At 50.4% G+C, this 25,164-nt stretch overlaps 1 protein-coding gene across 1 annotated transcript; it reads left to right on the top strand.

Moving 5' to 3' along the window:
- Window positions 1-323: 323 nt before the first annotated feature.
- Window positions 324-24,723, top strand: LOC145362166 (glia maturation factor gamma-like). The gene is made up of 7 exons (XM_080218214.1): window positions 324-629; window positions 7,529-7,625; window positions 9,173-9,222; window positions 12,770-12,819; window positions 20,361-20,443; window positions 21,601-21,674; window positions 24,510-24,723. The coding sequence occupies exons 1-7, from the start codon at window positions 627-629 to the stop codon at window positions 24,579-24,581; spliced, it is 429 nt and encodes a 142-aa protein (XP_080074340.1). The 5' UTR covers window positions 324-626; the 3' UTR covers window positions 24,582-24,723.
- The last annotated feature ends 441 nt before the right edge of the window (window positions 24,724-25,164 follow it).

Genomic DNA, 25,164 nt, shown 5'->3' with positions numbered 1-25,164 from the left:
AGCATGGGAAATCCACCTAACCAGCACATATTTCGAACGGTAGGAGGAAACCGGAGCACCCGGAGGAAACCCACGCAGACACAGGGAGAACGTGCAGGCTCCGCACAGACAGTGACCCAAGCCGGGAATCGAACCTGGTTCCCTGGCACTGTGAGACAGCAGTGCTAACCACTGTGCCACCATGCTGCCAACTCCGTCCCCTGCTGAAGTTGCAGCTTTAAATTCAAATCGCCAGAGAGGAAAAAAAAAGATCGTTGCCCTTTCAATGAAGAGTTCCGGTGGATTTCTTTGAAGCAGCCTTGTGGTGGGGTTCAACAGGATGTGTGAGTCTTGTCTCCATTGAAAGCCTGCAGCCAGGAGAGAGGCACAATCACTAAACTGTCAAACTCGCCACGGTTTGCTCCAGTTTTGGGAGCGGGGAGGAGGACACACCGAGGAATCTTTTAGAAATTTGCTATTACAGTTTTGTTTCTGGAGAGATTTTTTATTTAAATGCAAGTTTGCAGTTCAGATATCTGCTGTCAGCCCCAATTAAGGAACTAACAGTTTGAGTGAACATCCTGTCACAAGATCAGCTTGATTCAGAGCGGCCGAGACTGCTAAGGTGAAGCTAAACACAGGTTGACATGGTAAGCAATTTAGGTTTTTTTAATCTTTGGGTTGCCTCAGCGTTTTCTTACTTGTTTCAAAGCAGAACAGCAAAGAGTACAGCACAGGAACAGGCCCTTCGGCCCTCCTATCTGTGCTGACCATGATGCCCTCACTAAACTTAACAAAAAACACTTCTGCCCTTACTTATCCGTATCCTTCCATCCCCTCCCCATCCACGCACCCATCCAGGTGCCTCTTAAATGTTGCTAATGTGCCTGCTTCCACCACCTCCTCTGGCAGAGAGTTCCACCACTCTCTGTGTTAAAAACTGTCCCCCTCCCCTCACACATCTCCCTTAAACTTTCTCCCTCTCAACCTTGAACCTGTGCACCCCTACCCCTTAGAATTGACACTTCCGCCTCTGAAAAGCCCCTGCCTGCCCGATCTGTCTGCGCCTCTCAGAATTTTGTAGACCTCTCTCAGGAGGTAAAGGGTAGAGGTTGTGTCAGACATTTCTCCATCCTCCTCCCGGTTCCACTGACACCGCCCTTCAGTGTTGCGTTCCGCTCGCCTCTTAAACAGCGATGAAGCTCCGGCCATGGATATTTGATCTCTTAGTCTTCATGGTTGTGGCGGTGCGGTACACAGAGTGAGGGGCTTGTTTGGGTAGGGATTGTCAGCTGAGCATCAAAGGTGATTTGCAGCAGTATCTAGGTGAAACTACTGTTGTTCTGGAGATTTCTGCCTCGTTACTGTAGGCAGGAAAAGCTGCAGAAGATGTGTTAAGTTTGTCATGGTGCAGCAGAGCTGCGAGAGCCACTCTCCATTGAGGCTGTTCCTGAACTATTTGTGTCTGACAAATTTACTGGAGTTCTATGAGGATGTGTCTAGGGCAGTGGATAGAGGAGAGCCGGTGGATGTGGTCTTTCTGGATTTTCAGAAGGCGTTTGACAAAGTACCTCACAGGAGGTTATTGCAGAAGGTCAGGGGACATGGAGTTGGGGGTAGGGTGTTAGCGTGGATAGAGGATTGGTTGTCAAATAGGAGGCAGAGAGTGGGGGTCAATGGGTGCTATTCGGATTGGCGGTTGGTGACTAGTGGAGTGCCCCAGGGGTCGGTGCTGGGGCCTCAGCTTTTTACCATTTATATAGATGATCTGGAGGAGGGAACCGAGTGTAGGGTGTCGAAATTTGCTGATGACACCAAGATTGGGGGAACGGCAAATTGTGCGGAGGGTGTGGAGAGTCTGCAGGAGGATCTAGATAGGCTGGGCGAATGGGCCAGGAAATGGCAAATGGAATTTAATGTTGGCAAGTGTGAGGTGGTCCACTTTGGTAGGAAGAATGGTAGGAAGGACTATTACTTACGGGGCGAAAAACTGCAGCAGGCGACGGTGCAGAGGGACCTCGGGGTCCTTGTGCATGAGTCGCAAAAACCCAGCTTGCAGGTGCAGCAGGTGGTCAGGAAGGTGAATGGGATGCTGGCCTTCATAGCGAGGGGGATTGAATATAAAAGTAGGGAGGTCTTGCTGCAGCTGTATAGGGCATTGGTGAGGCCGCAGCTGGAGTACTGTGTGCAGTTTTAGGCGCCGCACCTGCGCAAGGATATTTTGGCCTTGGAGGGAGTGCAGAGGAGGTTTACTAGGCTGATACCGGAGTTGAGGGGCTTGATCTATGAGGAGAGGCTGAATAAACTAGGCTTGTACTCGTTAGAGTTTAGAAGAATGAGGGGAGATCTCATTGAGACGTATAAGATGATGAATGGGATGGATAGGATAGAGGTGGAGAGACTCTTCCCGCTCAAAAAAGACAGTAGGACTAGGGGGCACAGCCTCAAGATAAAGGGGGGGCGGTTTAGAACGGAGTTGAGGAGGAACTTCTTCACTCAAAGGGTGGTGAATCTCTGGAATTCTCTGCCCGTTGAAGTGGTGGAGGCTGCCTCGCTAAATATTTTTAAGACGCGGGTTGATGGGTTTTTGATAAGAGAGGGGATTAAGGGTTATGGGGAGAGGGCGGGAAAGTGGAACTGAGCCACGACAGATCAGCCATGATCTTATTGAATGGCGGGGCAGGCTCGAAGGGCTAGATGGCCTACTCCTGCTCCTATTTCTTATGTTCTTATGTTCTTATGAACTAATGCAGCTTTATATATTTAATTTGTATATTTAAAAGATGTGCAGGTTAGGTGGATTGGCCATACTAAATTGTCCCTTAGTGTCTAAAGATGTGTATGTTAGGGGGATTGGCCATGCTAAATTACTCTTTAGTGTCCAAAGATGTGTAGGTTAGGGTGGATTGGCCATGCTAAATTGCCCCTTAGATTCTAAAGATGTGCATGTTAGGGGGATTGGGCATGCTAAATTACCCCTTACTGTCCAAAGGTGAGCAGATTAAGTGGATTGGCCATGGTGAATGTGCAAAAGGTTACAGGGATAGGATGGAGGAGAGGGCCTGGGTAAGATACTCTGTCAGAGAGTCAGTGCAAATTTGATGGGCCGAATGGCCTCTTCTGCAGGGATTCTGTGGTTTGTGACCTGTCTTTCTGTACCTGATGATAAATTTAATCTTCAGTATTTCCCTGACGCTAGTTTCTCCACCTGTTGGGAGTAATGGCTGCTGCATCTCTCGAGGACATTGAGTTTCTGATCAATTTGGTGATTCCAATCCATTGATGCCCCATCCGACCCCCAGACGTGGGCTCAGGATGGTCTGCGGCCCTAACTCACCCTGTGATAAAAACACCTTGCATCGAAATTAGACTAGCTACAACATTTAAAAGACATTTGGACAGGTACATGGATGGGAAAGGATTTAGAGGGATATGGACCAAACACAGGCAAATGGGATTAGTTCAGTTTAGGAAATCTAGTCAGCATGGACAAGTTGGGCCGAAGGGCCTGTTTCCGTGCTCTCTCTCTCTATCAGCTGCATATTGGATGAGACATTAAAGCACGTGTATTTTCTCAGATGTAGGTAGAAACCTCTCGGTATTAATTTAAGGAAGGACTCTCTCCATTTCCCTCCGATGCTTGAACTGATACTATGTATACAAACATGATAGCCCTTTTAGACAAAGCAAGATCCCATATTAGTATTAGAATGAATGACTAATTCATTTGAGTTTAGTAGCGGCAGTTGTGGGAATAAACGTTGATTCGGGATATTAGGAAAACTCCTAATAAATAACATGTAGATTTCCCATATCCTCAATCTCCATTCTTACTGCAGGATCAGATATTGTGATGCTTTACTGGATATTCAAGTGAGAAGGGATCGCATCCCAAACCTTTCTAGTTCCTACGTGACATTTACACTTACACACACACACTTACGGACACACACATACACAAAAACACATTCACACTTACACACACAGGCACACAGACACATTCAGACACACACATACACAAAACACATTCACACATAGGCACACACACACACACACACACACGTACAGACACACATACACAAAACACATTCACACATAGGCACACACACACACACACACACACACACGTACAGACACACATACACAAAACACATTCACACTTACACATACTCGCAGGCACACAGACACATACAGATGCACACACACTGGCACACACGTACAGACACATGTACACAAAACACATTCACACTTACACACACACATGCACACACACTTACAGACACACACAAATGCACAAACAAAAATATACGCTGATGCACATGTACACATAAAACACACTTAAACTTACAGACACGCAGACACACACATGTTTGAGCTTACATAGACACACACGCAGAAACACACGCAGACAAAAAACATTCACACTTAGAGACACGTGCACGCACATAAACACACACAGACAAAATCACACACAGATGCATACAGACACATGTGCGCAAAACACAGTCTCACACATATAAATACTGACACACATATGTACACATTCACACTTAAGGATATGCACAACACGCACACATAGAAACGTGCATACATGAACAGGTCACACACACAAATACAAATATATGTACACACAATACAGACTAAGGCAGCCTCGTACAGCAGGGGACAGAGATCAGGGGCAGGGATCATGATGACTTTTCCTTCTTCCAAGATGACAGATTTGGAGAGTCTTTCATTCAGCTGAGCTGAGCTAATTTAGCACAAACTGGGATTGAACACAGGGCTCTCCTGCTTGGCACAGCTCACTATCACCCTGACTGGTGCATTTGTCAGTTTAACCTTTCAGAAGTTTTCAAAAATGCCGCATAGAAACAAGAAGCAAAGACATCTGGATTAGAATGTGGTTCACTGGGCAGCACGGTGGTGCAGTGATTAGCACTGCTGCCCAGGGCCCTGGGTTCCATTCCCAGCTTCGGTCTCTGTCTGTGTGGAGACTGCACATTCTCCCTGTGTCTGCGTGGGTTTCCTCCGGGTGCTCCAGTTTCCTCCCACACTCCAAAGACGCACAGGTTAGGTGGATTGGCCACGTTCAAAGTTTGTTTATTAGTGTCACAGGAAGGCTTACATTAACACTGCAATGAAGTTGCTGCGTGAAAATCCCCTCGTCGCTGCACTCCGGCACCTGTTTGGGTACACTGAGGGGAACAGCGCAGGTTAGGTGGATTGGCCATGCTAAATGGCGCCAGGGGGACTAGCTAAGGTAAATGCCTGGGGTTATGGGGAAAGGGCCTGGTTGGGATTGTGGTCAGTGTAGACTAGATGGGCCAAATGGCCTCCTTTTGTAGTGTAGAATTCCATATTCTAAAATTTAGCCATGGTAAACGTGCAGGAGCACGGGGATAGAGCAGGGGAGAGAGCCAGGGTAAGATACTCTGATAGAGAGTCGGTGCAGTCTCGATGGGCTGAATGGCCTCTTCTGCACTGTAGGGATTCTATTTGCTGAACTCTTCTCCTTCCAACCCCCTGAAATCACGCACTTTGGAGCTTGACTATTTAATAAAAAGTGCTGTGACTGTTTCCGCTCCGGTTTACCAGGTTTGTGTATAATCCATACAGTTGGGCAACATGTCCACACCCTCTTCCTCAGCTGGAACCATGTCTGTGGCCTCCCCCCCCCACTCCCCTCGCCACAGTTCGCCCAGTCACTTCCTGCTCAGGCTGCCTCTCTGTTTCTTTTCGCAATTTCCCCTTCCCACCCCTTTCAGCTGGAAAACCGCCCTCCAAAAAACTCGTCCAATTGACTGACCTTCACGTGTGAGACCAGGCAGCGAGTGGTGGCTGGCACGGTCACCTGGGCATCATGACTGAGTCAGAAATGAAAGGTCTGTTAACAGCTGCGGAGACCATTCAGTGCAGAAGGAGGCCATTTGGCCCATCCAGGCTGTACTAACCGCAATCCCACCCAGGCCCTATCCCCATTACCCCATGTATCTACTCTGCTTATCCCTTAATTTACACATCTTTGGACACTAAGGGACAATTAAGCATGGCCAATCCACCTAACCTGCACATCTTTGGACACGAAGGGGCAATTTAGTGTGGCCAATCCACCTCATCTACATATCTGGCACAGTGGTTAGCACTGCTGCCTTGCAGTGCCAGGGACCTGGTTCGATTCCCGGCTCGGGTCACTGTCCGTGTGGAGATTACACATTCTCCCCGTGTCTGTGTGGGTTTCCCCCGGGTGCTCTGGTTTCCTCCCACAGTCCAAAGATGTGCAGGTTAGGTGGATTGGCCGTGCTAAATTGCCCTTTAATGTCCTGGGATGCATAGGTTAGAGGGATTGGCGGAGAAAATATGTGGGGTTACGGGAATAGGGCCTGGGTGGGATTATGGTCAGTGCAGGCTCGATGGGTCAAATGGCCTCTTTCTGCACTGTAGGGATTCTATGGCTTGATCCTGGGACGCCGAGGGACAATTTAGCACGGCCGATCCACATAACCTACAAATCTTTGGGCTGTGGGAGGAAACCCATAGGCAGAATGTGCAGACTCCGCACAGACAGTGACCCAAGGCTGGAATCGAACCTGGGTCCCTGGCGCTGTGAGGCAGCAGTGCTAACCCACTGGGCCATCCATGGAGACAGGGTTAATATTTCAAAGGTGTAACAGGTCTTGAACAAGTCCAAACAGAGGAAGAGGGAGGCGGGGAAGAAAGAGCGAAAGACAAGTTCTGCGATAGAGTGGAAATGATATAAGGGGCGGAGGTGCAAATAGGACAGGTAACGGAACAAAGGATGAGACTGAGTTGAATTCTGTCTTCACAAATAACATAGCAAAGTTACATGGATCGAACCAGAGACGGGGGCTGGGCCTGGGCAGGGGGCACCTTGATTTATAACCAACCCCCCCCTCTCTCTGGCTGGCTGGGGTGATGGGGGAGGGGTGGTGGTGTGGGGGGGTGCGAGGATCAAATTTTATTGAAAAGAAGAGGAAAGAACTGCATTTCCGTAGCGCCTTCCACAGCTGCCCGACGTCCTGAAGCATTTCGCGCTCAGTTAATCACTTGCAGAGTGCTTTGTCGCTGCTTTGGACACGGCACAGCAAGATCCCGCAGGCAGCAGCCATGAGAATGAGCGGGTGGCTCGGTTTCCAGCGACGGCGGTTGAGGGACGCATGTTGGCCGGGACTCCGGCGGAGAATTCAAGTTTGGAACTCGAACCCAGGTCCCTTGGTTTTTGCGAATATCCAGACTGGGAGATACTCAAAATCCGGAATAAATGTGCCAGCGATCAGAGAGCTAGCCCTTGGGGAAGGTGGAGGGAGGGTGGGAGCCGTGGAGGGGAGCTGGTGGTCTTGATTAACTTTGCTTTCCCTAGCTGACACTACTAAGGTTAAGTTGTTTGCTGATCCAGCCTCTGCTTGTGGGATCTTGCTCTGCAGCGGGTAAGCCTAGCCCCCATGGTGAGATGCCACTCCCACTGTCCCCTCCCTGATATCCCCATTCCCAGTGCACTGTGGGTGACGCCATGTTATTCCTTCCGCGTTAGTCGGATTCTCTGGTCGTGTGCGACTTGGACCCCAGGCTCCTGGAAAAACTGAAGAAGTTTCGCTTCCGCAAAGAGACGACCAACGCTGCGATCATCAGTGAGTAAGACCGCCCGTCGCTGTGGTAACAGAACTTCCATGTGATGCCCCCACCACGCACCCCCAACGCCAGGCACCTCCCCCCCCCCCCACCCCCAGCTTGGAGAGGGGGGGGGGGTGAGCGGAAACTCCTCTCCTCCACTTTCGACTCTGGGGAATGTTCTGACCCAACCCCTCAGTGTTGGAGACCCAGCACAGAGGTATTGGGTCTCCCCCCCCACCCTCCACCCCCTTACCAAACCCCCCCCCCCACCCCTGCTAAATTATGATTTTTAAAAATTCATTTACGGGTCAAGGGTGTCGCTGGCTAGGCCAACATTTATTGCCCGCCCCTAATTGTCCTTGTTCGGAGGGCAATTAAGAGTCAACCACATTGCTGCAGCTCTGAGTCACATGTAGGCCAGACCGGGTAAGGACGGCAGATTTCCTTCCCTAAAGGACATTAGGGAACCGCTTGGGTTTTTCCGACAATGGCTTCATGGTCATCAGTAGATTCTTAATTCCAGATATTTTTTATGGAATTCAAATTCCGCCATCTGCCGTGTCGGGATTCGAACCCGGGTCCCCAGAACATCAGCTGAGTTTCTGGATTAATAGTCCAGTGATAATGCCATGAGGATATTGCATTCCCCACAGCTTGTTACGGTGTATGGCTCTGATGCGGGGAACTCCCAGCCACCTGACGAAGGGACGGGCTGTCCCGAAAGCTTGCGGCGTTTGCTACAAGTAAACCCGTTTGGATTTTAAACCGGTGTTGTGGGATTTCTTTGTGTTTTACCTCAGTCCAACACCGGCATCTCCACGTCTGATGCATGGCCCCAGCCATATGGTGAGTGACACCATTTCCCCTCAGCATGTGCTGTGTAAATGAGGGGTGGGTGGAGGCGGTCGATTGTGGGGGGGGCGTGGGGTGGGGTGCTAGGGATGGTTCCCCTCCAGAAAAGCAGACACAATGTTTGCTGGGAGGACGAGAAGTGGACCAAGGCCAAGGAGGCCCAGTTAATCACCTTAAAAAAAACAGGCATTCTCGGGGGACCAACAGAGGCAAACAGAGTGGGGAGAGAAGGAAAATCAATCCTTAAATCTCCCCTCTATCCCCCAGCTGGTCAACCCCCCACCCCCCCTCCAATACCTCCAGTGAGCCATTGGTCCCTGTGAGACAGGACTCCTGAACTCACGTCACCTCACCCAAGACAACTCAACATCAAGTTCAACTGGGAGGTTCTCTCACGGTGAAGGTGAACCATAGGATCCTCTTAGAAAATGGTTCACTGTTGCCATCCATACCCACTCAATGCCCATATCTCACCCACAACAACCTGGGCAACTCCTAACTGCCCCTTCCAAATGGCCATTCAGTCATCCCAAAGCTTCCATCCCCACTGGGACTTCAGCTGCCCACCAGTATCTACACCGAGAGGTCAGAGATGCCCATACCCCAAGCCTGGATTAAATTATTTTGCCCCATTGCACTTACCCTCCCAGCCCCTGTTTCACCTTTTACCTTTCTACAAATGTCACCATCTCACTTATCTTTTGTCTTCTAGTCAAAGTTGACAAAGAAAACCAGCAGATGGTATTGGAGGAAGAACATGAGGTGAGTGACTTGTTATTACTGAAAATCTATTATTATTTATTCATTTTATGGATGTGGGTGTCTCTGGCTGGGCTAATGTTCAACCACATTGCTGTGGCTCAGGAGACCGGGTAAGGAAGGCAGATTTCCTTCCCTAAAGGACATTAGTGACCCAGATGGGTTTTTCCGACAATCGACAATGATTTCATGGTCATCAGTAGATTCTTAATTCCAGATTTTTACTGAACTCAAATTTCACCACCTGCCATGGTGGGATTTGGACCCAGGTCCCCAGACTATTACCCTGGGTCTCTGGTCTAGTGACAATGTCACTCCACTAGTGCCTTCCTGAGTGGATGTCAAAGAGAGAGAGTGTTACCCTGGTGATGGTAATTTTAAAATTCTAATCCTTGTCTTCAAATCCCTCTATGACCTTGTCCCTGTCTAGTTCTGTACCCTCCTCCCTATCTCTATAACCTCATCCAACCCCTACAACCCTCCCTATCTCTGTAACCTCCTCCAGTCCCTACAACCCTCCCTATCTCTGTAACCTCCTCCAGCCCCCTACACTCCCCCATTTCTATAACCTCATCCAGCCCCTACAACCCTCCCTATCTCTATAACCTCCTCCAGCCCCTACACTCCCTCCCTATCTCTATAACCTCCTCCAGTCCCCCTACACCCCCTCCCTATCTCTGTAACCTCCTCCAGCCCCCTACACTCCCTCCCTATCTCTGTAACCTCCTCCAGCCCCCTACACTCCCCCATTTCTATAACCTCGTCCAGCCCCTACAACCCTCCCTATCTCTACAGCCTCCTCCAGCCCCTACACCCCCTCCCTATCTCTATAACCTCCTCCAGTCCCCCTACACCCCCTCCCTATCTCTGTAACCTCCTCCAGCCCCCTACACTCCCCCATTTCTATAACCTCATCCAGCCCCTACAACCCTCCCTATCTCTATAACCTCCTCCAGTCCCCCTACACCCCCTCCCTATCTCTATAACCTCCTCCAGTCCCCCTACACCCCCTCCCTATCTCTGTAATCTCCTCCAGCCCTACAACTCCTCACAATCTCCCCCAGTCTTAGCCTCTGGAGAAACCCAATGTCATCAGCGTTGGCCATGGCATCAGCGGGTTGGGTTCTACGGCCTGCAATGCCCTCCCTAAACCTCTCCATCTCTCTGATCACCTGCCTCCTCTAAGACCCTTCTTAAGACAAACCTCTTTAACCAACCCTTTTGGTCAAAGCCTTCCCGCGTGTGACTCAATGTCATGTTGTGTTTGGGAACTCTCCTGTGAGGAGCTTTGGGTTGCAGGTGCTATATAAATGCAATTGTCCTTGTGGACTCTGCTGGAGTTACACGGCCAACCAAAATATAAACCCCCCCTGGATGATCCAGCAACCCCACAGCTCCCCAGAGGGTGAATCATGGAGGTTTGACCCTCAGTTTTATGTCAACACTTTTCACTCAGGGCAGTAGTTTCCATCCCAGAGGCGTTCCGGTGGGGGAAACGAAAGTTGGGGGAGAGCGGGACGGCCAACCACATGGGATCTGGCTCCATTTAGCTCATTAATTCCTGGAGGAACACAACCCATCTCGTGTTGGAGTGGACAGCAAGTTGCTTACCCGTCACCTCATGGGCTCCACTGTCTGAGTGTTATATTTGAACAGCCCCCTGACAGTCATTCATCCTCCCGCTCTGCTTATTGGCTCCACCGTGTTCCCCGGCACAGTCCGGGCTCAGTCCCACGCCTCCCTCCCTTGGTACAGAGCGTGTGACGGGTATCTCTCATAGTCTCGTAGAAGATCTCATAGAATCCCTAAGTTCAGAAGAAGGCCACTCGGCCCATCGAGTCTGCACCGGCACCAATTCCACCCAGGCCCAATCCCCGCTTAGTTACCCTCCTAATCCACTCAATCTATCACACCCCAGGATACTAAGGGGTATTTTAGCATGGCCAATCAACCTAACCGGCACATCTTTGGACTGTGGGAGGAAACCCACGCAGACACGGTGAGAACATGCAAACTCCACACAGGCAGTGGCCCAAGCCGGGAATTGAACCCGGGTCCCTGGCGCTGTGAGGCAGCGGTGCTAACCACTGTGCCACTGTGCCGGCCATCAATGTGGAAGGAAGGGCGAAGGCAGCGATTTACTGTCATTAAATACCAAGTAGAAGTCTACCTCACCAGGAGCACGCCATTTATATACGGCTGGCAGTTAGGGGAGGGCGATGGCCCAGTGATATTATCGCTAGACTATTAATCCAGAAACTCGCTAATGTTCTGGGGACCTGGGTTCGAATCCCCCCAGGGCAGATGGTGGAATCTGAATTCAATAAAAAATATCTGGAATTAAGATGACCACGAAACCATTTTTGGAAAAAACCCATCTGGTTCACTAATGTCCTTTAGGGAAGGAAATCTGCCGTCCTTACCCGGTCTGGCCTACATGTGACTCAGAGCCACAGCAATGTGGTTGACTCTCAACTGCCCCCTGTAATGGTCTAATAAGACACTCAGTTGTGATGGTTTTTGAGTGGAGGTGAAGGGTGGGTGGGGAACAAAGCAGCAGGATTGTAACCTGTATCATGTCCGTGAGGCGTTTGGGAGGTTTACGCAAAGACTACATCCTGTCCCGACCCCATAATGTCCTCCCTCCCCCACTTACTATCCTTCCAATTGGGAATACTGAGGAGAGCTTGTTTGTGAGATCTGAGGTCTCTCTTCCAGTGAGTTGTGAGCCGGTTATAAGGTAGAAACAAGTGTGCAAGGTTAGAAACAGATCAGTTTAAAGTTTAGTTATTAGTGTCACAAGTAAGGCTTATATTAACACTGCAATGAAGTTACTGTGAAAATCCCTTAGTTGCCACACTTCGGCGCCTATTTGGGTACACTTAGGGAGAAGTTAGCGTGGCCAATGCACCTTAACCAGCATGTCTTTCGACTGTGGAAATAAACCGGAGCACCCGGACGAAACCCATGCAGACATGGGGAAAATGTGCAGTCTCTGCACAGACAGTGACCCAAGCCGGGAATCGAACCCGGATCCTTGGTGCTGTGAGGCAGCAGTGCTAACCACTGTGCCACCGTGCCGCCTTGTCATGATCTTATTGAATGGTGAAGCAGGCTCGAGGGACTGAGTGGCCTTAGGCCTGCTCCTAACTTGCACGTTTGCTATTGTCCTTTAGGGAAGGAAATCTGCTGCCCTTACCCGGTCTGGCCTACACGTGGCTGCAGAGCCACAGAAAATGTGGTTGACTCCCAACTGCCCTCCAAGGGCAATGAATGCTGGCCATCCAGCGAAAGCCACGTCCGATGAATGAATAAAACAAAATTTGCGACCTTTAGGCCAGGGACATGACAGAGTCGCTGTTCCAATGCTGCCACGAGAGTCTCGAGCCTTGTTGTCCCAAACTTGGATCAAGACCCACGTGCTTGGAGTCATTGATGTAAATGCAAAGTGTGAGTGAGGGGGAGTTTTTCCCCCAGTCGATACATTGTGCCATTTATGAGTTTACAAGGGTTGCCAATCATTTTCTACGTCTGGGTGTTTTCCTTTTAGGACATTTCTCCGGATTCGCTGAGGAACGAGCTACCAGAGAGACAACCTCGATATCCTTTGACAAAAAAAACAGCCTTATCTGTCCCCAGTGATTGAGGTGTGTAAGATTATGAGGGGTATGGACAGGGTGAGTTGGGATCAGCCGTTCCCCTGGGTTGAGGGATCAATCACCAGGGGGCAGAGTTTTAGGGTGCGGGGCAGGAGGGGATTTGGGAGAAAGCTTTTTCACTCAGAGGGTGGTGGGAGTCTGGAATGCGCTGCCTGGGAAAGGAGTGGAGGCCGGAAACCTTACAACATTTAAAAAATAATCGGATGAGCACTTGAAATATCCGAACATTCAAGGGTATGGGACAAGTGCAGGAAAATGGGGTTAGCGCACCTTTAGTGGTAGTCATTCTGGACAGAGTGCAGGCTCGATGGGCTGAAGGGCCTTTTCGGTGCTGTGTGACTCTAAGGGTGGGATTTTACAGCCTCGCTTGGGTGAGACTGGAAATTCTCGCCCGAGGTCATCAGAGATTTCCGTTGTTGGACCCTCTCCTGTGCCTAGTTTGGGGGGGGGGGGGCGGGGGCGGGGGGGGGGGGGCGGGGGGGGTGGTGGTGGATGGTGGGTGGCAAAGTAGTAGAGTTCTGGCTTATGACTTGAAGAACACTTCACGCGCAGCGATTTACTGACTAAACTTTTCTGCTGATAAGAGTTGGATAGGGAAGGATGGGAAGAGGTTTGAATGGACCACCAATGGACTAAATGGGCTGAATGGCCCATTTCTACGTTGTCATGACTCACAGTATTTAATTCTTGGCTAGTGTGAAGTCCACCTCTCTCCACGATGCTCTAACACACGGTGACCCCCCTCTCAGCTGTGATGCTCTGGCCTGGTTTTTACCCTGGGTTTAAGGACCAAAAAGTAGTATCGCCATTCGGCCCATCATGTCTGTGCTAGCTCCCTGAATGAGCAATTCATCCCCTGCCATTCCCAGCCTTCTCGCCCGCACATTCTTCCTTTACGTAGAAACTAGAAGCCGGAGGAGGCCTTTTGGCCCTTCCAGCCTGCCCCGGCGTTCATTTTGATCATGGCTGATTATCGAATTCAATATCCTGATCCCCCCCTCTCCCCCGCACCCCCCCTCCCCTGCCTCCACCCCTCTCCCCCCTCCCAAATGGGGCGAATGGGCTCAAAGGTTACGGGGAGAAAGCAGGATGAGGTTACTGAGATGGACGATCAGCCACGATCGTGATGAATGGGGGAGCAGGCTCGAAGGGCCAAATGGCCTCCTCCTGCTCCTATCTTCTATGTTTCTATCCTTCGATCCCTTTAGCTCCAAGAGCGATATCTAATTTCTTCCTGAAATCTCATCTTTTGGCCTCAACTACTTTCTGTGGGAGTGAATTCCACACATTCCCCACCCTCTGGGTGAAGAAATTTCTCCTCCCCTCGGTTCTAAAAGGTTTACCCTTTATTCTCAAACTCTGACCCCCCCCACTAGTTCTGGGCTCCGTCCCTAAGTCAGATAAGAATCCATCTCTCTTTTTAAAGCTTGGATTGAATCTGCTTCCACCACAGTCTGGGGCAGTGCCTTCCAGATCCCAACCACTCGCTGCGTGGTAATGTTTTTTCTTGTGTCTCTATTGCTCCGTTTGCCAATTAGTTTAAATTTGTGCCCTGTGATTCTCGATTTTTCCACCTGCGGGAAGAGGTTTTGCTTTTTATTCTGCCCAGACCCTCATAATTTTGAACACCAGTGGCCCCCCCCCTTATCAATTCTCATCTCAACTCCCCCACCAGCGGGTCAGAAACTCCAAGCTTCAGAAGCACTAATGGGAGGGGTGGTCGCTGTGAGGTGTGTAAGCTACCTGGGGACCTGGGGACAGGTAGGATTTAAAACAAAAAGGAAAATTCACAAGGCTGAGGGTTGGAGGTGAACCCCCCCCCATCCCACCCCGGGGTGGCTGTGGGGGTTGCATGCCCCTTCCCCCCCCCACCCACACCCCAACCCCCCCCACCCCCAACTCCCCAATACAGCAAACCCACACCCCCCACCTCCCCACCCCCCCCACCTCCTCCCACTCCCCCGCCTCCCCCTCACCCCCATCCTCCACCTCCTCCCACCCCCAAACCCCACCCCCGCTCCCCACCCTCCCACCCCCTCCACCTCCCCCCACCACCTCAACCCCTCCCAACCCCCCACTCCCCACGCCTCCCCCCACACCCCCCCCAACCTCCCCTGCCCCCACCAAATCCCCCCCCAAACCCCCACCCCCCCCAATCCCCCCCATCCACACCCACCCCCCTCTCCCCCCACTCCCCCAGAGGCAATGGCCACTCTGCTGTCCCCCCCCCCCCCCACCAACCGCCTCCCACCCCTACCTCGGGAAGCAGCCTCACACCAATGGCCTCCTTGCACAGGGGGCGTCACTCCACTGACACAAGATGCTATTTTCTCCGTCAAATGGCCTTTCACAAGATCATCAGTTATCCAACTGGGCCTCCTCACAGGAAGTAGCTAATCCACCTCACAGAACACCATCGGCAGGTCAGCACTGGGAGCCTGCCCCAAGCTGCGTCACCCTCCCTATTCCATCTTCTAGCCTGTTACCCAGGCTCCCATTAAACTCTGCACGCTGGACCCCCTCTTTATCATTAGGCAGTATCTGCATGTTATAAAAGAATCATAGAATCCCTACAGGAGGCCATTCGGTCCATCGAGTCTGCACTGACAACAATCCCACCCAGGCCCTGTCCCCATACCCTCATGCATTTACCCTGCTAATCCCCTGACACTAGGGTCTGTTAAGCTTGGCCAATCCAGCTAACATGCACATCTTTGGAGGAAGCCCTTTGGCCCATTGAGTCTGCACTGACAACAATCTCACCCCAGCCCTATCCTCATAACCCCATGTATTTACCCTGCTAATCCCTGACACTAAGGGGTAATTTACCATGGCCAATTCAATTAACTCGCACATCTTGGGAAACCAAGGGGCAATTTAGCATGGCGAATCCGCCTAATCTGCACATCTTTGGACTGTGGGAGGAAACCGGAGCACCTGGAGAAAACCCATACAGACATGGGGAGAATGTGCAGTCTTCACACAGACAGTGACCCGAGGCTGGGAATTGAACCCGGGTCCCTGGTGCCGTGAGGTAGCAGTGCTATCCACTGTGCAAGCGTGCCACCCAGAGAATCACAGTTCCTGTGCGTCCAACCATTCCCAAATCTGTGTAAATCAGACAACACTGGACTGACCTTGTCTAAGAAGATTGTGGTGCAGCAGAGAAATTGGTCACATCATTATCAGTTCGTTCTAGAAGGTTTAATGGAGTGCTTCAAACAAAAACCATCTTCCAATAATCCAATTCAACTTTATTGTCATTGTATAGTGCACAAGTACAAATGCTTTCACTTAGAGGGTGGTGAGTGAGTGGAATCAGCTGTTGTCGGTGGTGGTAGAGGCGAACTCGCTGGGGTCTTTTAAGAGACTTCTGGATGAGTACATGGGATTTAATGGGATTGGGAGTTACAGATAGTTCTATGGCTTGGTAGGTATGGATGTGATTGGCACAACTTGTGGGCCGAAGGGCCTGTTTGTGCTGTAGTGTTCTATGTTCTAAATGCAGTGGAAAGTGAGCTTGCAGGCTCCCAAGATACAAAGGAAAAAATAGTAAATGCAGCGGTCATTATAAGATAGAGCCAACAGTTATTAAGTGTGTACATGCATATTGCGCAATGTCCATGGCCTGGGAGTATGTTAAAGATTGGAGTTCATTGGGTAACAGCTCTGGGAAAGAGGCTGTTCCAGAGCCTGTTTGTACGGACTCGAATGCACGTATGGTGTCTCTAGATTGGCAGGGGTGGGGAGAAAGCAGTCTGTGACTGGGATGAGTGGGATCTCCAGTAATGCAGGGAGATCTCCGCAGATAGCGTCTGTGACAAATGTCCTGGATAGCTGCTAGCTGGGTGCCGATGATGTATTGGGCAGTTTTGACTAACCTAACAGGTCTCGCTGCTTACAGATCTGATTGGTGATATCAGAGATTTTATTTGAATTTCCTCTCTTTGCAAATTCGTGGCCTATCTTCTCAGCTGCTTGTGTCTCTTTAAGGATAAGTGTTTGCTCGCTGAGTCTGAGACACACAGTTCTTTCTCTCCCCTGCACTGGCATTGAGTTCAGCCGAGAATGACGCAATTACACTCTTCACTGAGCATAAAGACTTATGTGTTTGCATATTTCCAGCCTATTACTAACTGGGTGTGGGACCAGGACACAGACTGGCCCCAAGTTGGGAACAAATTATTAACCTCATTCAGAGAGGCCAAAGCACTGTTGGTGTCACACAGTGCATTCACGACACTGTTCTAAGGATGGGGACAGTGTAGAGGGAGCTTTACTCTGTATCTAACCCCGTGCTATACCTGTCCTGGGAGTGTTTGATGGGGGGACAGTGTAGAGGGAGCTTTACTCTGTATCTAACCCCGTGCTGTACCTGTCCTGGGAGTGTTTGATGGGGGGACAGTGTAGAGGGAGCTTTACTCTGTATCTAACCCCGTGCTGTACCTGTCCTGGGAGTGTTTGATGGGGGACAGTGTAGAGGGAGCTTTACTCTGTATCTAACCCCGTGCTGTACCTGTCCTGGGAGTGTTTGATGGGGACAGTGTAGAGGGAGCTTTACTCTGTATCTAACCCCGTGCTGTACCTGTCCTGGGAGTGTTTGATGGGGGACAGTGTAGAGGGAGCTTTACTCTGTATCTAACCCCGTGCTGTACCTGTCCTGGGAGTGTTTGATGGGGGACAGTGTAGAGGGAGCTTTACTCTGTATCTAACCCCGTGCTGTACCTGTCCTGGGAGTGTTTGATGGGGGACAGTGTAGAGGGAGCTTTACTCTGTATCTAACCCCGTGCTGTACCTGTCCTGGGAGTGTTTGATGGGGGGACAGTGTAGAGGGAGCTTTACTCTGTATCTAACCCCGTGCTGTACCTGTCCTGGGAGTGTTTGATGGGGGACAGTGTAGAGGGAGCTTTACTCTGTATCTAACCCCGTGCTGTACCTGTCCTGGGAGTGTTTGATGGGGGACAGTGTAGAGGGAGCTTTACTCTGTATCTAACCCCGTGCTGTACCTGTCCTGGGAGTGTTTGATGGGGGACAGTGTAGAGGGAGCTTTACTCTGTATCTAACCCCGTGCTGTACCTGTCCTGGGAGTGTTTGATGGGGGACAGTGTAGAGGGAGCTTTACTCTGTATCTAACCCCGTGCTGTACCTGTCCTGGGAGTGTTTGATGGGGGACAGTGTAGAGGGAGCTTTACTCTGTATCTAACCCCGTGCTGTACCTGTCCTGGGAGTGTTTGATGGGGGGACAGTGTAGAGGGAGCTTTACTCTGTATCTAACCCCGTGCTGTCCCTGTCCTGGGAGTGTTTGATGGGGACAGTGTAGAGGGAGCTTTACTCTGTATCTAACCCCGTGCTGTACCTGTCCTGGGAGTGTTTGATGGGGACAGTGTAGAGGGAGCTTTACTCTGTATCTAACCCCATGCTGTACCTGTCCTGGGAGTGTTTGATGGGGACAGTGTAGAGGGAGCTTTACTCTGTATCTAACCCCGTGCTGTACCTGTCCTGGGAGTGTTTGATGGGGACTGGGGACAGTGTAGAGGGAGCTTTACTCTGTATCTAACCCCGTGCTGTCCCTGTCCTGGGAGTGTTTGATGGGGGGGACAGTGTAGAGGGAGCTTTACTCTGTATCTAACCCCGTGCTGTACCTGTCCTGGGAGTGTTTGATGGGGACAGTGTAGAGGGAGCTTTACTCTGTATCTAACCCCGTGCTGTACCTGTCCTGGGAGTGTTTGATGGGGGGACAGTGTAGAGGGAGCTTTACTCTGTATCTAACCCCGTGCTGTACCTGTCCTGGGAGTGTTTGATGGGGAGACAGTGTAGAGGGAGCTTTACTCTGTATCTAACCCCGTGCTGTACCTGTCCTGGGAGTGTTTGATGGGGGGACAGTGTAGAGGGAGCTTTACTCTGTATCTAACCCCGTGCTGTACCTGTCCTGGGAGTGTTTGATGGGGGACAGTGTAGAGGGAGCTTTACTCTGTATCTAACCCCGTGCTGTACCTGTCCTGGGAGTGTTTGATGGGGGACAGTGTAGAGGGAGCTTTACTCTGTATCTAACCCGTGCTGTACCTGTCCTGGGAGTGTTTGATGGGGGACAGTGTAGGAGGGGAGCTTTACTCTGTATCTAACACCGTGCTGTACCTGTCCTGGGGAGTTTGATGGGGGACATGTAGAGGGAGCTTTACTCTGTATCTAACCCCGTGCTGTACCTGTCCTGGGAGTGTTTGATGGGGGACAGTGTAGAGGGAGCTTTACTCTGTATCTAACCCCATACTGTACCTGTCCTGGGAATGTTTGATGGGGGGACAGTGTAGAGGGAGCTTTACTCTGTATCTAACCCCGTGCTGTACCTGTCCTGGGAGTGTTTGATGGGTGACAGTGTAGAGGGAGCTTTACTCTGTATCTAACCCCGTGCTGTACCTGTCCTGGGAGTGTTTGATGGGGGGACAGTGTAGAGAGGGAGCTTTACTCTGTATCTAACCCCATACTGTACCTGTCCTGGGAATTGTTTGATGGGAGGACAGTGTAGAGGAGCTTTACTCTGTATCTAACCCCGTTGCTATACCTGTCCTGGAGTGTTTGATGTCTGTTTGGTTAAATTGCAGCATTGAAGCAGATTAACCAGTTGCGTTCCTCATTGCTGTTTTCTGATGAACTGTTATGTTTGAGTGTGTAACAGTGACGAGAATTTTGGAGTTATTGTTGCAGAAACACTTTGAGCGATTGGAGAATGTGTCAGAAGTGTAGAAATGCGGCAATTACTTCATTCTGATTATTGATTATCCTCCATTATTATTCTTATTGTTGATTGAACTTACTAATTACAATCAATTAATAATATTATTATTAATCATTATTGGCACAAGCTCAAAGGACTCCAGTCATTCCAATACCAGAATCCCAGTCACATGGCACAGTCTCCCTGTGTCTGCATGGGTTTCTTTCGGGTGCTCCAGTTTCTTTCCCACAGTCCAAAGATGTGCAGGTTACATGGGTTGGCCATGCTAAATTGCCCCTTACTGTCCAAAGATGTGCAGGTTAAATGGATTAACCATACTATAAAGTTGGGTAAAATCCCTACCAGTGCAGGAGGAGGCCACTTAGTTCATTGAGTCTGCACCGATGTCTCTTAGTGTTATGGTTAATCTCCCGAATCTACAAGTCTTTGCACACCAAGGGTGAACTTATAATGGCTATTCATCTAACCTGCACAATTTTGCCCCTTAGTGTCCAAGATGTGCAGGTTGACTGGATTATCAGGATAACTATGTGGCTTTATGGGGATTGGGCCTGAGTAAGATGCTCTGTCGGAGCGTCAGTGCAGTATTGATGGGGCCAATGGCCTCCTTCAGCACGGTAGGGACTACGGCAAGCCCGATAAGACATGTAGTTATGATTGCATTTGAAAAGCCAACAATTCTGATTGTGTTCCTGCCCATTTTGATTGAGTGGGATATATTTACATTGCTTCCTTAACAACTGATCAGGGTTTATTGTGTACAGCTATAAGTACGTGCATCAGGACAAGAGGGTGTCCTATCCTCTGTGCTTGATTTTCAGTAGTCCCCAGGGTAAGTACACCAGGTCGACTGCTGGACAACAGCTGGGGGTGGGGGGAAGCGATGGAGCGTGGAGGGTGGGGGTTGGGGTAGGTGGTGTTGGGGGTGGGTGGAGGATGGGGATGAGTGGAGATTGAGTAGAGGGTGAGGGTGGGTGGAGGGTGGGGGAGGGGGAGGGTGGAGATGGGTGGATAGAAGGTGGAGGGTGGGGATAGATGGGTGGGAGATGGAGGGTGAAGGGTGGGGGTTGTGGAGGGTGGGGGGTGGAGAGTGGGAGTGGGGGTGGGAGGGTGGGATGGGTGGGTGGAGGATGGGGATGGGTGGGTGGAGAGTGGAGGGTAGGGATTAGTGGGTGGAGGGTGGGGATTGGTGGGTGGGAGAGTGGAGGGTGGGGGGTGGGTGGAGGGTGGGAGGGCTGGGTGGAGGTTGGAGGGTGGGGATGGGTGGATGGAGGGTGGAGGGATGGGGATTGGTGGGTGGAGAGTGGAGGGTGGGGGTGGGTGGAGGGTGGAGGGCGGGGGTTGGGTGGAGGGTGGGAGGGGTGGGGTGGAGGGTGGAGGGTGGGAGGGGTGGGTGGAGGGTGGAGGGTGGGGACGGGTGGGTGGAGGGTGGAGGATGGGATTGGTGGGTGGAAGGTGGAGGGTGGGGATTGTGGGGTGAGGGTGGGAGGGGTTGGTTGGAGGGTGGGGACGGGTGGGTGGAGGGTGGGCGTGGGAGGGGTGGATGGTGGGGGGTGGGGGTTGGTGGAGGGTGGAAGGGGTGGAGGGTGGGGTTGGTGGAGGTGGGCGGGTGGAGGGTGGGGTGGGAGGGGTGGATGGTGGGGGTTGGTGGGAGGAGGGGGGAGGGGTGGAGGGTGGGGGTGGGGGTTGGGGGAGGGTGGAAGGGGTGGAGGGTGGGGGTTGGTCGAGGTGGGCGGGTGGAGGGTGGGGATGGGTGGGAGGAAGGTGGGAGGGGTGGAGGGTGGGATTGGAGATTGTTTGGAAGTGTGGCGGTGTGGGTGGGGGTTTGGATAGTGAGTACTCTTCTCTCCTTGTGAATTGTGATGCAGGATGGAAGATGGGTTGAGAATGATCATTGTTTAGTTCAGTCTCCTCTCTGTGTCTGATTGCACTCACTGTTCAGATATCCATAAGCACAACATCGCTAACAGCTCTCGCCATTGGTTACAGGATGTAACCCTCAGCAGCAGATGATGTACGCTGGCAGTAAAAACAGATTGGTGCAACTCGCAGAGCTCACCAAGGTGGGTACATCTCAGACACAAGTCTCTCTCCGGACACCTCTCCATACTGCTTGTTTATCAATGCTCCAGCTTCCCTCTCCCTCTTGGGTAACCTGTGTCAGATTCAGCTCCACTGCTGCTCTGTGTCACCTCACCCATTCTGTGTGTGTAGCAGGATAGTGAGTTTGACAGGCGGGCTTGATTTGATTTATTATTGTCGCATGTATTGGGAAACGGTGAGAGGTATTGTTTCTGCGCACTGTACAGATAAAGCATACCGTTCATAGAGAAGGAAAGGATAGGGTGCAGAATGTAGTATTACGGTCATAGCTAGGGTGTAGAGAAAGATCAACTTAATGCGAGGTGGGTCCATTCAAAAGTCTGACAGCAGCAGGGAAGAAGCTGTTCTTGAGTCAGTTGGTACGTGACCTCAGATTTTTGTATCTTTTTCCCAATGGAAGAAGGTGGAAGAGAGAATGTCCGGGGTGCGTGGGGATCCTTAATTATGCTGGCTGCTTTTCCCGAGGCAGCGGGAAGTGTAGACAGAGTCAATGGATGGGAGGCGGGTTTGTGTGATGGATTGGGCTACATTCACCAGCTTTTGTGGTTCCTTGCAGTCTTGGGCAGAGCAGGAGCCCAGACCGAGCTGTGATACAACCAGAAAGAATGCTTTCTATGGGGCATCTGTAAAAGTTGGTGAGAGTCGTAGCGGACATATCAAATTCATCCAGGGGCTTTGAACCATCCAACAATCTCACCCCAATGAAACAGTCTAATTCTCACCCAATGATTGTCATTCTCAGACAAAATCTCAGTCTGATCAGAAGTCCCCATGCTCAGCCAGAGAGTCTCCATTCTCACTCAATGCTCACTACTATTGGTGGTCACTGGATATTAATTAGGTAAATGAACCTCAGGGATTCTCCCAGCCGTAACTCAGTATCTGTCCCCACGTTAATAGAATCGTAGCATCTTACAGTGCAGAAAGAGACCATTCGGCCCTTCATGTCTACAGCGAATACAATCCCATCCAGGCCCCATCCCCATTTACCTTAGGTAGTCTCCCTGATACTAAGGGGTGATTTAGCACGGCCAATCAACCTAACCCACACTTCTTTGGAGTGTGGGAGAAAACTGGAGCACCCTGAGGAAACCCACGCAGACATGGGGAGAACATGCAGCCTCCACACAGACGGTGACCCAAGGCTGGAATCGAACCCGGGTCCCTGGCACTGTGAGGCAGCAGTGCCAACCACTGTGCCACCGTGCCGCCCTCTGTTACACACCCCCATCCCCCCACCCCACCAATGCTGACCCAGTTCAGATCAGCTGCTGCACATAAAAACAGGGATTCAAACTGGGAACTTTCTTGGACACCATATCCAGAGAGGAATAATCGGCTGAACTTTCACCTCCCCAAGGTCCCAATATCAGAGCCCTACAGGAAAACCCTGCTCAAAATCTCTAAATCATTGACACTACTTCAAGCACCAGATTGAGGGAGTGCAGCATTGTTGGAGGCGCTGCAGTGTCACTGAGGCCCTTGTGTTAGGGACGAGATCAGAAACTCCAAGTTTAGGAGTTAACCTGGACTATTTTCTATTTTGGCAATAGTGTGAGCACAAGGTGTTTCACTCCAGGTATGATCCTATTGACCCACTAGGAGGCTTTAATTTAAACAAACTTTATTTAACAATACAGATTAACTGTCACAAAAAGAATTAGCATAACCTTTACCAATTGAAACACTTAAACATGACAAGGTATAATTCTTAACTGCTAGTCTATCCCTATTAGTTCCAATTTAAGCAATATTCCCCATAGATGTAAATGTCTCTTCAGAATCAGTTAGCAAAAACACATGGGCTTATGTGGGTTGTGAGTCCTCCAGTCTTTTAGCCCCTCTGGGCAGAGATACAGAGAGAGATACCTGTCTTCTGACTTCTAGATAGCAGCCTCCAGAGAAAGACTTGTCTTCACACAGCAAAACATCAAACAGAGGGAGGAAGGAAACACCTCTTTCCAATTACAGACCTCTGGAGAGAGATATCTCTATTTTTAGTAGGTTCAGACTTCAATTTCTAGAGAGAGAGAGGGAGGCTCTTGAGTCCGCACTGACCACAATCCCACCCAGGCCCTATCCCCACAACCCCATGCATTTATCCTAGGTAGTTCCCCCTCTCCCCACCACTAAGAGGTAACTTAGCATGGCCAATCCACCTAATCCAAACATCTTTGGACTGTGGGAGGAAACCGGAGCACCCGGAGGAAACCTATGCAAACTCCACACAGACAGTGACCCAAGCTGGGAATCGAACCCAGGTCCCTTATGTTGTAAGGCAGTAGTGCTAACCACTGTGGCATCGTGCTACCCACCATCCTGTGTTATTCTTGCATTCTCCTCGTTTGCCATGATTCATCCTTCATGCGTAAAGAAACAATCCTGATAAGAGTTTGAATTTAATCTAACAAAGACCGGTACAGCACAGGAACAGGCCCTTCCACCCAAGTCAGGAATTAAATACAGTTTCCTGGCTCTGTGAGGCAACGGCACTAACCACTGTGCCATTGTGTTACCCCGAATGCCTCATGTGTTGTGAGATTTCTTGCCCAGTCTAATTGTGACGTGGTTCCAGGGAAGAAAAGTGGTGGGGTGAAGATTCTTGTCAACGAGTGACGTTGCTGACTCGGGGTTCGAACCCTTCCTCTATTAGCTCTCTCCCCTAATCGTGAATCAGTTGTAACTTTGTGATGTTAGTTGAGGGGGTTGGTGGTTCACTGAGAGTTGGATGCAGAAGATATCGGCGTACAAATGGTGCTGTAACACTCCTCTTCTCTGTCATTGGCTGAAAACAGGTATTTGAGATTCGGAACATCGATGAGCTGACTGAGGATTGGTTGTGTGAGAAGCTGGCGTTCTTTCGCTGATCCCTGCCACCGCTATTTGCAACTTTTCAATGCCGAAAATCTCAGTTGCTGCGTGGTGGACTGATAAACACATTTGACTTTGTTAATCTGTAATTTTTATACCGGATAAATAAATAAAACCACAAATAATCAGTCGTGTAACATCCAGACCACACGCTGCTGACTTCAGATGTGTTATTCTTCAGCAAGCAGTTAGTTTCGATCAAGTTTGGCTGGGAGATACCCACTTAAAATGAGGCTGGCCAATTTCACACAGCCCTCACAGCTCAAGGTCACAATATTGATTACCTCATCCAGAGATAATTAAAATTCAAAATACAAAAAAAAACACATTGCATCAGTTGAGGGTCACTAAGCTGAGATTGTAGACTTTCTGTAGAGCATTGTATCTAACCCCGTGCTGTACCTGTCCTGGGAGTGTTTGATGAGGACAGTGTAGAGGGAGCTTTACTCTGTATCTAACCCCGTGCTGTACCTGTCCTGGGAGTGTTTGATGGGGGGACAGTGTAGAGGGAGCTTTACTCTGTATCTAACCCCGTGCTGTACCTGTCCTGGGAGTGTTTGATGAGGACAGTGTAGAGGG

This window comes from Carcharhinus amblyrhynchos, unplaced genomic scaffold (assembly GCF_965287045.1).
Source record: "Carcharhinus amblyrhynchos unplaced genomic scaffold, sCarAmb.v2.hapA scaffold_37, whole genome shotgun sequence".
Lineage (NCBI taxonomy): Eukaryota > Metazoa > Chordata > Chondrichthyes > Carcharhiniformes > Carcharhinidae > Carcharhinus > Carcharhinus amblyrhynchos.
Note: the sequence above shows the minus strand (reverse complement) of the source record. Positions and strands in the feature narration are given on the sequence as shown.

Coding starts and splice junctions, on each gene's coding strand:
- LOC145362166 (XM_080218214.1), top strand. Junction 7,626..9,172: donor GACCAACGCTGCGATCATCA/GTGAGTAAGACC, acceptor TTTGTCTTCTAG/TCAAAGTTGACAAAGAAAAC. Junction 21,675..24,509: donor AACTCGCAGAGCTCACCAAG/GTGGGTACATCT, acceptor GGCTGAAAACAG/GTATTTGAGATTCGGAACAT.